The sequence below is a fragment of the Oncorhynchus nerka genome, linkage group LG9b (genome assembly GCF_034236695.1).
Source record: "Oncorhynchus nerka isolate Pitt River linkage group LG9b, Oner_Uvic_2.0, whole genome shotgun sequence".
NCBI classification, from domain to species: Eukaryota; Metazoa; Chordata; class Actinopteri; order Salmoniformes; family Salmonidae; genus Oncorhynchus; species Oncorhynchus nerka.
The window spans coordinates 49,566,234-49,578,644 of NC_088424.1; the positions used below are offsets into that span (position 1 = coordinate 49,566,234).

At 53.6% G+C, this 12,411-nt stretch overlaps 1 protein-coding gene across 1 annotated transcript in view; it reads right to left on the bottom strand.

Moving 5' to 3' along the window:
• Positions 1 to 255: 255 nt before the first annotated feature.
• The window catches only part of LOC115126302 (vesicle-associated membrane protein-associated protein A-like), a 37,579-nt gene continuing 25,423 nt past the window's right edge, over positions 256 to 12,411 (bottom strand). Inside the window, exons 3-6 of the mRNA XM_065013804.1 lie at positions 8,510 to 8,613; positions 7,542 to 7,622; positions 2,440 to 2,682; positions 256 to 1,425 (exon numbers count right to left, since the gene is read on the bottom strand). Coding sequence (XP_064869876.1) covers positions 1,252 to 1,425; positions 2,440 to 2,682; positions 7,542 to 7,622; positions 8,510 to 8,613 — 602 coding nt within the window. The 3' untranslated portion in view covers positions 256 to 1,251. The remainder of the gene's footprint in view (positions 1,426 to 2,439; positions 2,683 to 7,541; positions 7,623 to 8,509; positions 8,614 to 12,411) is intronic.

Genomic DNA, 12,411 nt, shown 5'->3' on the forward strand with positions numbered 1-12,411 from the left:
CCCATCATGCATAAGTTCCTTCCTACCCATCATGCATAAGTTCCTTCCTACCCATCATGCATAAGTTCCTTCCTACCCATCATGCATAAGTTCCTTCCTACCCATCATGCATAAGTTCCTTCCTACCCATCATGCATAAGTTCCTTCCTACCCATCATGCATAAGTTCCTTCCTACCCATCATGCATAAGTTCCTTCCTACCCATCATGCATAAGTTCCCTTCCTACCCATCATGCATGTTCCCTTCCTACCCATAAGTTCCCTTCCTACCCATCATGCATAAGTTCCTTCCTACCCATCATGCATAAGTTCCTTCCTACCCATCATGCATAAGTTCCTTCCTACCCATCATGCATAAGTTCCTTCCTACCCATCATGCATAAGTTCCTTCCTACCCATCATGCATAAGTTCCTTCCTACCCATCATGCATAAGTTCCTTCCTACCCATCATGCATAAGTTCCCTTCCTACCCATCATGCATAAGTTCCTTCCTACCCATCTTCCTTGAAGGAATCACAGATCTGAATTGGATAAAGTAATAGGGGGGTCTTTTCACCGATCTAACCACTAATGGAGCTATGCTTACCTCGTAAGGTAGGAACGGTGCGTTAAAGTACTCTAACAGGGCCTAGGCACGTCATAAACTGTCCTCTGTGTTGATTGATAGTGTACCACTTCCTGTGTGTCCCCAAAAGGCATCCTATTCCTTGGGTAGTGCACTACTGTTGACCAGGACCATTAGAAGTAGTGTACTATGCAGGGAATAAGGTGCTATTTGGTACGTCCATCTCATACCTTGCACTTAGGCTGTCTGTCCATCCATCAAAAACAAAGCAGAAAAAAACTAAAACGGAACCATCTTTTTCGTTATCTTCCTTCCTTCCTTTCCTTTCCTCTCTCTCCTCTGTGTGTACACTAACCATGTGTAAAGGCTTGTAGAAAGGCAGTGGGGGCTGTACAGACAGAGCACTACTTCTGATATGGCAAAGTCAACACAAAGTCTTTTCCTTCTTGGTTAGTCAGTTCCACCCTTTCGGCCTTTTGATTCAGGAGCCGAGGGTTTGTCATTAGATACGGCAGGCGTCTTGCGTCTCCCAGGGCGCGCTGTCCGAAATGGCACCCTATTCCCTATGTAGTGCCCTACTTTGAACCAGTGGCCCCTATGGGACTCCCTATCGGTTCTGCTCAACAACAACAAAAAATTGTGCACAAAATAGAAAATAAGGTGTCATTTCAGAGCCAGCTCCAGTTTACAAGATGAACTTCCCGATGAAGAATCCGATGAAGACGGCTGCTATGACAACGAGGAGAGCGGGGAGGGAGGCGGCGGTCGTCTGTTGCATCATGGAGGAGGAGGAGCCCGTCTGGTTTGATGTCATGTGGTCAGAACGCTGGGCAGCCCTTCTCATTCTAACACCGTCGTCCTTGAAGGGAGATGGAGAGAGAGAGGAGAAAGAGAGAGGTGAGAGAGGAGAGGTGAGAGAGAGAGAGGAGAGAGAGAGAGAGGTGAGAGAGAGAGGTGAGAGAGAGAGGTGAGAGAGAGAGAGAGAGAGAGAGAGAGAGAGAGAGAGGAGAGAGAGAGGTGAGAGAGAGAGGAGAGTGTGGGAAACAGGGGTGCACATATCAAAACCCTTCGCTGCTAACAGCGAAGTCACGCGTCCTCCGAAACATGACCCACCAAACCACTCCCCTTCACACTGGAAGCCAGCCATACCCGTTCAACTGACTACCGGAGTCAGCTTGCAGGCGCCAGGCACGCCACAAAGAGTCGCTAGAGCGCGATGAGCCAAGTAAAGGCCTTGAAACGAGCAGGTCATGCGGAAAAACACACATCTGTTCTTCACTTAATGCAGTTCTGCATGGAAGAGTGGGTCAAAATTCCTCCACAGCGAGGTGAGAGACTGATCCAACAACTACAGGAAGTGGTCATACAGTACCAGGAAGTGGTTGGTTTTAGTCAGTGCAGTTAAAGGTGGCACAACCAGTTATTGAGTGTAAGGGGGCATTCACACAGGGGAGTTGGGTATTTCATAACGTTGTTCATGAAATCAAATAAGTATAGATGTTTTGTGTTATTTGTAAACTCAGGTTCCCCTTTATCTAATATTAGATTTTGGTTGGAGAGCTGATAACATTCAGTATTAAAATAAGCAAAAGTCAAATTAAAAAAATACACTATATACACAGAGACGTAGAGAAATAGGGTACGCAAAAATAACATGGTCGCTGTGGGAGAACGTTGATTTTCTGCATTTATTCAAGTCCCATCAGGTAGCCTGATGTGTCCATGTCAACTGGATTATTGGGGAATTGATTCTTCTTGCAAAGCACGATTTTAATTGAACTCTTTTATACCAACCTGACTAATAATCGTACTGTTGTGTGCAATGAAACCACGTCGAACCTCTAAGCCGTCTCTACAGCAGAGAGAACCTAACCTTGAGTTGACGGTTTTCGCCGGTCAGCTTGTCCATCTCAGCCTGAAGTCTCCTGCATTCCTCTGTTAGTTTCCTCATCTCGGAGCCGTTGGTCGAGACGCTGGCGGTCTTCGCCGCTGTCAGCACGGGAGAAGCCTTGGATGAGTTCTGCACGGGAGAAGCCTTGGACGAGTTCTGCACGGGAGAAGCCTTGGACGAGTTCTGCACGGGAGCCGTCGCGCTGCTGCTCAACTCCACGTCGATCTGGAGAAAAGGACAACGGAGAGAGAGAGAGAAACCACTAAGTCCGCAGCATCACAAATGGCACCCTTCTATATTAAGTGCACTACTGACCAGGACTTCAAAGGGCTCTAGTCACAAGTAGTGCACTGTTTATAGGGAATAGGGTGTCATTGGCAGACGTTTAAGGGAAAACCACTAAACAGAAACCCAGCAGCAGAGTGTCCTTAGCCTGGTCCCAGATCAGTTAGGGGCTGGAGGTTAGGAGACCAGGGTTCAAACAGTACACGTTTTATCTGATGCTTAGAGAGAGGGGTTCAAACAGTACGCGTTTTACCTGATGCTTAGAGAGAGGGGTTCAAACAGTACGCGTTTTATCTGATGCTTAGAGAGAGAGGGGTTCAAACAGTACGTGTTTTACCTGATGCTTAGAGAGAGGGGTTCAAACAGTACGTGTTTTATCTGATGCTTAGAGAGAGTGGGGTTCAAACAGTACGTGTTTTATCTGATGCTTAGAGAGAGTGGGGTTCAAACAGTACGTGTTTTATCTGATGCTTAGAGAGAGAGGGGTTCAAACAGTACGTGTTTTATCTGATGCTTAGAGAGAGTGGGGTTCAAACAGTACGTGTTTTATCTGATGCTTAGAGAGAGAGGGGTTCAAACAGTACGTGTTTTATCTGATGCTTAGAGAGAGTGGGGTTCAAACAGTACGTGTTTTATCTGATGCTTAGAGAGAGGGGTTCAAACAGTACGTGTTTTATCTGATGCTTAGAGAGAGTGGGGTTCAAACAGTACGTGTTTTATCTGATGCTTAGAGAGTGGGGTTCAAACAGTACGTGTTTTATCTGATGCTTAGAGAGAGAGTTGGGTTCAAACAGTACGTGTTTTACCTGATGCTTAGAGAGAGAGTGGGGTTCAAACAGTACGCGTTTTATCTGATGCTTAGAGAGTGAGTGGGGTTCAAACAGTATGTGTTTTACCTGATGCTTAGAGAGAGGGGTTCAAACAGTACGCGTTTTATCTGATGCTTACTTGAATTCGCCTGCAATGAAACAATCTCTAAAGTGCTTACCACATCCGGGCTCAAATCAAATAATTGTTCTATGAAAGAAAACGAGTACTGTTTGATTAGGAGGCCGTACGTACGACAGAGGAAGCAGAGTCTGTTGCCTTATATGGGCCCTGATGAAAAAGTCACGCACTATATTGAGAACATGGGGTAATTTGGCATGCAGCTTGTGTGTCTGGTCCAGGCTGGAGGCAGATAGAGGACGCTCTTCACAGGCACCAGGGAGGGAACGTCCCGTCAATAGTTAGATGTGGGTTTAGGTCCGTGAACAGTCAACGACATGTCACAGGGAGGACAAGGGGATGGGGGACACACACGACATGTCACAGGGAGGACAAGGGGATGGGGGACACACACGACATGTCACAGGGAGGACAAGGGATGGGGGACACACACAACATGTCACAGGGCAGGACCAGGGGATGGGGGACACACACGACATGTCACAGGGAGGACAAGGGGATGGGGGACACACACGACATGTCACAGGGAGGACAAGGGGATGGGGGACACACACGACATGTCACAGGGCAGGACAAGGGGATGGGGGACACACACGACATGTCACAGGGAGGACAAGGGGATGGGGGACACACACAACATGTCACAGGGAGGACAAGGGGATGGGGGACACACAACATGTCACAGGGAGGACAAGGGGATGGGGGGACACACGACATGTCACAGGGAGGACAAGGGGATGGGGGACACACGACATGTCACAGGGAGGACAAGGGGATGGGGGACACACAGGACATGTCACAGGGAGGACAAGGGGATGGGGGACACACAGGACATGTCACAGGGAGGACAAGGGGATGGGGGGACACACACGACATGTCACAGGGAGGACAAGGGGATGGGGGACACACACGACATGTCACAGGGAGGACAAGGGGATGGGGGACACACACGACATGTCACAGGGAGGACAAGGGGATGGGGGGACACACACGACATGTCACAGGGAGGACAAGGGATGGGGGACACACACGACATGTCACAGTGAGGACAAGGGGATGGGGGACACACACGACATGTCACAGGGAGGACAAGGGGATGGGGGGACACACACAACATGTCACAGTGAGGACAAGGGGATGGGGGACACACACAACATGTCACAGTGAGGACAAGGGGATGGGGGACACACACAACATGTCACAGGGAGGACAAGGGATGGGGGGACACACACGACATGTCACAGGGAGGACAAGGGATGGGGGACACACACAGGGAGGACAAGGGGATGGGGGGACACACACATGTCACAGGGAGGACAAGGGGATGGGGGACACACACAACATGTCACAGGGCAGGACAAGGGATGGGGGGACACACACGACATGTCACAGGGAGGACAAGGGGATGGGGGACACACACGACATGTCACAGGGAGGACAAGGGGATGGGGGACACACACGACATGTCACAGGCAGGACAAGGGGATGGGGGACACACACGACATGTCACAGGGAGGACAAGGGGATGGGGGACACACACGACATGTCACAGGGAGGACAAGGGGATGGGGGACACACACAAGAGTTCACAGTGAAGGACAAGGGGATGGGGGACACACACGACATGTCACAGGGAGGACAAGGGGATGGGGGGGACATGTCACAGGGAGGAGTTCACAGTGTCACAGGGAGGACAAGGGGATGGGGGACACACACGACATGTCACAGGGAGGACAAGGGGATGGGGGACACACACGACATGTCACAGGGAGGACAAGGGGATGGGGGACACACACGACATGTCACAGGGAGGACAAGGGGATGGGGGACACACACGACATGTCACAGGGAGGACAAGGGGATGGGGGGACACACACGAGAGTTCACAGGTGAAGGACAAGGGGATGGGGGGACACACACGACATGTCACAGGGAGGACAAGGGGATGGGGGACACACACAGAGTTCACAGGGAGGACAAGGGATGGGGGACACACACGACATGTCACAGGGAGGACAAGGGGATGGGGGACACACACAACATGTCACAGGGAGGACAAGGGGATGGGGGCACACACGACGACATGTCACAGGGAGGACAAGGGGATGGGGGACACACACGACATGTCACAGGGAGGACAAGGGGATGGGGGACACACACGACATGTCACAGGGAGGACAAGGGGATGGGGGGACACACACGACATGTCACAGTGAGGACAAGGGGATGGGGGACACACACAACATGTCACAGGGAGGACAAGGGGATGGGGGACACACGACATGTCACAGGGAGGACAAGGGATGGGGGACACACACGACATGTCACAGTGAGGACAAGGGGATGGGGGGACACACACGACATGTCACAGTGAGGACAAGGGGATGGGGGGACACACACAACATGTCACAGGGCAGGACAAGGGGATGGGGGACACACAACATGTCACAGGGAGGACAAGGGGATGGGGGACACACACGACATGTCACAGGGAGGACAAGGGGATGGGGGACACACACGACATGTCACAGGGAGGACAAGGGGATGGGGGACACACACAACATGTCACAGGGAGGACAAGGGGATGGGGGACACACAACATGTCACAGGGAGGACAAGGGGATGGGGGACACACACGACATGTCACAGGGAGGACAAGGGGATGGGGGGACACACACGACATGTCACAGGGAGGACAAGGGATGGGGGACACACACGACATGTCACAGGGAGGACAAGGGATCACAGGGAGGGGGGACACACACGACATGTCACAGGGAGGACAAGGGGATGGGGACACACACGACATGTCACAGGGAGGACAAGGGGATGGGGGGGACACACACGACATGTCACAGGGAGGACAAGGGATGGGGGACACACACGACATGTCACAGGGAGGACAAGGGGATGGGGGACACACACAACATGTCACAGGGCAGGACAAGGGATGGGGGACACACACGACATGTCACAGGGAGGACAAGGGATGGGGGACACACACGACATGTCACAGGGAGGACAAGGGGATGGGGACACACACGACATGTCACAGGCAGGACAAGGGGATGGGGGACACACACGACATGTCACAGGGAGGACAAGGGGATGGGGGACACACGACATGTCACAGGGAGGACAAGGGATGGGGGACACACACGACATGTCACAGTGAGGACAAGGGGATGGGGGACACACACGACATGTCACAGTGAGGACAAGGGGATGGGGGACACACACAACATGTCACAGGGCAGGACAAGGGGATGGGGGACACACAACATGTCACAGGGAGGACAAGGGGATGGGGGACACACACGACATGTCACAGGGAGGACAAGGGGATGGGGGACACACACGACATGTCACAGGGAGGACAAGGGGATGGGGGACACACACGACATGTCACAGGGAGGACAAGGGGATGGGGGACACACACAACATGTCACAGGGCAGGACAAGGGGATGGGGGACACACACGACATGTCACAGGGAGACAGCTTGTTGTCCGGTCCACTCTGCTGCACTAGCCTTTCTCCTGTCCTGACCAAGGGGATGACGTAGCAAAATGTTTGCAAACAGAAAAGGAGAATGTGCTTTTCCTATTGGACAAACTCCAGTACAGCAGTAGTACCTACCTTAAAACCCAGACCAGTCTTTCCCCCCCCCCCCCCCCTCACAAACCTGTTGTCCTTTGACTTTAGTTTCCCCCTCTCCGCGGGCCCCTCCCCCTCTCCGCTGGCCCCTCCCCCTCCCCGCAGGCCCCTCCCCACAGACCCCTCCCCCTCTCCACAGGCCCCTCCCCACAGGCCACTCCCCACATAAGTCCTGCTGATGCTCCTCCAACTTACCACTTCATTGTTTTCAGAAGGCAGGTCGAATACACATCTCAGCTTGGAATCCATGAGGTCATGAGGTTTCACATCTTTCCACTGGAGGAGAAGTGAGGAATACATGTTATTCATCAGACTAAACTACTAGCAGCTGGACTCCATAGACACTAACACACCATCTCTCACACACACACACACACACACACACACACACACCACGGCGGGTGGAGGAAAAATCTGGCAACGAACTATCACATCATTATTCAACTATTCAGCTCTTAGCCAAACACTAAAGCTCTGTAGACATCTTTCCTGTACTTGTCGTCACTGTGAGGTTCTGTGAGGAGATCAACACCAGCGCTAACTGTAGTATTAGAGAGAGATTCAGAGAATGGGCTTGGTTTTGACAGGGGGAAAAAGACCATGACTGTTGCTGCCCTCTACTGGACGAGAAGGGAATTAACCACCATGACTCTGTTGCTGCCCTCTACTGGACGAGAAGGGGAAACTACCATGACTCTGTTGCTGCCCTCTACTGGACGAGGGGAAAACTACCATGACTCTGTTGCTGCCCTCTACTGGACGAGAGGGGGAAAACCACCATGACTGTTGCTGCCCTCTACTGGACGAGAGGGGAAAACCACCATGACTCTGTTTGCTGCCCTCTACTGGACGAGAAGGGGAAAACCACCATGACTGTTGCTGCCCTCTACTGGACAAGAGGGGAATTAACCACCATGACTCTGTTGCTGCCCTCTACTGGACTAGAGGGGAAAACTACCATGACTGGGTTAAGTCACAGATAATACAATGGGGTGTGACATCAAAGCCAGTTCCAATACCTTATTTATTTTCCCTTCTTCCCTTGTAATCAGGGATAGATTTACACCTGGGACACCAGGTGGATACAGATGGATACAGAAAAGCAGCAGTAGTCCAGACCTCGTAGGGTCAGATGTAGATGACAGTAAGGTAGAATTACTCACCATTGCATCCATCTCAGCCACATTAGGAGGAGCAAAGATACTCTGGACCATGAATTTGTGTTTGCTCTTCTCGTTGGGGTCGTAGTCGAAGGGCTGGAGCATTACTGTAATAGATTCAAAACAAACTGTCACACACTCACACACACGTCAGCAAAAAACAGAGTTCTTGATTTACGCTATAAGTCTTAAATTTAGTTTATTTAGTTCCTGTCAAGGCAGCAGCTACTCTTCCTGGGGTTTATTATGGATCCCCATTAGTTCCTGTCAAGGCAGCAGCTACTCTTCCTGGGGTTTATTATGGATCCCCATTAGTTCCTGTCAAGGCAGCAGCTACTCTTCCTGGGGTTTATTATGGATCCCCATTAGTTCCTGTCAAGGCAGCAGCTACTCTTCCTGGGGTTTATTATGGATCCCCATTAGTTCCTGTCAAGGCAGCAGCTACTCTTCCTGGGGTTTATTATGGATCCCCATTAGTTCCTGTTGCCAAGGCAGCAGCTACTCTTCCTGGGGTTTATTATGGATCCCCATTAGTTCCTGCCAAGGCAGCAGCTACTCTTCCTGGGGTTTATTATGGATCCCTATTAGTTCCTGTCAAGGCAGCAGCTACTCTTCCTGGGGTTTATTATGGATCCCCATTAGTTCCTGCCAAGGCAGCAGCTACTCTTCCTGGGGTTTATTATGGATCCCCATTAGTTCCTGTCAAGGCAGCAGCTACTCTTCCTGGGGTTTATTATGGATCCCCATTAGTTCCTGTTGCCAAGGCAGCAGCTACTCTTCCTGGGGTTTATTATGGATCCCCATTAGTTCCTGTCAAGGCAGCAGCTACTCTTCCTGGGGTTTATTATGGATCCCCATTAGTTCCAGTCAAGGCAGCAGCTACTCTTCCTGGGGTTTATTATGGATCCCCATTAGTTCCTGCCAAGGCAGCAGCTACTCTTCCTGGGGTTTATTATGGATCCCCATTAGTTCCTGTCAAGGCAGCAGCTACTCTTCCTGGGGTTTATTATGGATCCCCATTAGTTCCTGCCAAGGCAGCAGCTACTCTTCCTGGGGTTTATTATGGATCCCCATTAGTTCCTGTCAAGGCAGCAGCTACTCTTCCTGGGGTTTATTATGGATCCCCATTAGTTCCTGCCAAGGCAGCAGCAAAACAACATCCACTAGTAGCCTGTTCATCATCCTCTGAGGAATTAGGAAGTATTTTTGAAACAGTCTGAATAGCAAGTTGAGGTGGATAATAAAAATGTAAAAAATTAAAATCACCAATTTAGGGCCACAAATAACCGTATATTTTTTTGTTTTTCAACTATGCAAGTCAGTTAAGAAAAATTCTTATTTACAATTGTTTAACTGTCTTGTTTAGGGACAGAAGGACAGATTTTTACCTTGTCAGCTCAGGTATTCGATCCAGCAACCTTTCAGTTACTGGCCCTACACTAACCACTAGGTCACTAACCACTAGGCTACCTGCCTCCCCGACTCTCTAACCGCTAGGCTACCTGCCGCCCCGACTCTCTAGCCAGCCAGGCTACCTGCCGCCCCCCCCTCCACTCGAACCGCTAGGCTACCTGCCGCCCCCTCCACTCGAACCGCTAGGCTACCTGCCGCTACCCCCCCTCCACTCCCACTCGAACCGCTAGGCTACCTGCCCCCCCCCTCCACTGGGCGAACCGCTAGGCTACCTGCCGCCCCCTCCACTCGAACCGCTAGGCTACCTGCCGCCCCCCCCACTCGAACCGCTAGGCTACCTGCCCCCCCCCTCCACTCGAAACGCTAGGCTACCTGCCGCCCCCCTCCACTCGAACGCTAGGCTAGGCTCCACCGGCCTAGGCCCCCCCCCTCGAACCGCTAGGCTACCGGCCGCCCCCTCCCCCTCGAACCGCTAGGCTACCGGCCGCCCCCTACCCTCGAACCGCTAGGCTACCGGCCGCCCCCTCCACTCGAACCGCTAGGCTACCTGCCGCCCCCTCCACTCTAACCGCTAGGCTACCTGCCGCCCCCCTCTAACCGCTAGGCTACCTGCCGCCCCCTCTAACCGCTGGGCTACCTGCCCCCCCTCTAACCGCTAGGCTACCTGCCGCCCCCTCTAACCGCTAGGCTACCTGCCGCCCCCCCCTCTAACCGCTAGGCTACCTGCCGCCCCCTCTAACCGCTAGGCTACCTGCCCCCCCTCTAACCGCTAGGCTACCTGCCGCCCCTCCCCTCTAACCACTAGGCTACCTGCCACCCCTCCCCTATAACCACTAGGCTACCTGCCACCCCTCCCCTATAACCACTAGGCTACCTGCCGCCCCTCCCCTCTAACCACTAGGCTACCTGCCACCCCTCCCCTCTAACCACTAGGCTACCTGCCACCCCTCCCCTATAACCACTAGGCTACCTGCCACCCCTCCCCTATAACCACTAGGCTACCTGCCACCCCTCCCCTCTAACCACTAGGCTACCTGCCACCCCTCCCCTCTAACCACTAGGCTACCTGCCACCCCTCCCCTCTAACCGCTAGGCTACCTGCCGCCCCCCTCTAACCGCTAGGCTACCTGCCGCCCCCCTCTAACCGCTAGGCTACCTGCCGCCCCCCCCCCCTCTAACCGCTAGGCTACCTGCCCCCCCCCCTCTAACCGCTAGGCTACCTGCCGCCCCTCCCCTCTAACCACTAGGCTACCTGCCACCCCTCCCCTATAACCACTAGGCTACCTGCCACCCCTCCCCTATAACCACTAGGCTACCTGCCACCCCTCCCCTCTAACCACTAGGCTACCTGCCACCCCTCCCCTCTAACCACTAGGCTACCTGCCACCCCTCCCCTATAACCACTAGGCTACCTGCCACCCCTCCCCTCTAACCACTAGGCTACCTGCCACCCCTCCCCTCTAACCACTAGGCTACCTGCCACCCCTCCCCTCTAACCACTAGGCTACCTGCCACCCCTCCCCTCTAACCACTAGGCTACCTGCCACCCCTCCCCTCTAACCACTAGGCTACCTGCCACCCCTCCCCTCTAACCACTAGGCTACCTGCCACCCCTCCCCTCTAACCACTAGGCTACCTGCCACCCCTCCCCTATAACCACTAGGCTACCTGCCACCCCTCCCCTCTAACCACTAGGCTACCTGCCACCCCTCCCCTCTAACCACTAGGCTACCTGCCACCCCTCCCCTCTAACCACTAGGCTACCTGCCACCCCTCCCCTCTAACCACTAGGCTACCTGCCGCCCCTCCCCTCTAACCACTAGGCTACCTGCCACCCCTCCCCTATAACCACTAGGCTACCTGCCACCCCTCCCCTCTAACCACTAGGCTACCTGCCACCCCTCCCCTCTAACCACTAGGCTACCTGCCACCCCTCCCCTCTAACCACTAGGCTACCTGCCACCCCTCCCCTCTAACCACTAGGCTACCTGCCACCCCTCCCCTCTAACCACTAGGCTACCTGCCACCCCTCCCCTCTAACCACTAGGCTACCTGCCACCCCTCCCCTCTAACCACTAGGCTACCTGCCACCCCTCCCCTCTAACCACTAGGCTACCTGCCACCCCTCCCCTCTAACCACTAGGCTACCTGCCACCCCTCCCCTCTAACCACTAGGCTACCTGCCGCCCCTCCCCTCTAACCACTAGGCTACCTGCCACCCCTCCCCTCTAACCACTAGGCTACCTGCCACCCCTCCCCTCTAACCACTAGGCTACCTGCCACCCCTCCCCTCTAACCACTAGGCTACCTGCCACCCCTCCCCTCTAACCACTAGGCTACCTGCCACCCCTCCCCTCTAACCACTAGGCTACCTGCCACCCCTCCCCTCTAACCACTAGGCTACCTGCCGCCCCTCCCTCTAACCACTAGGCTACCTGCCACCCCTCCCCTCTAACCACTAGGCTACCTGCCACCCCTCCCCTCTAACCACT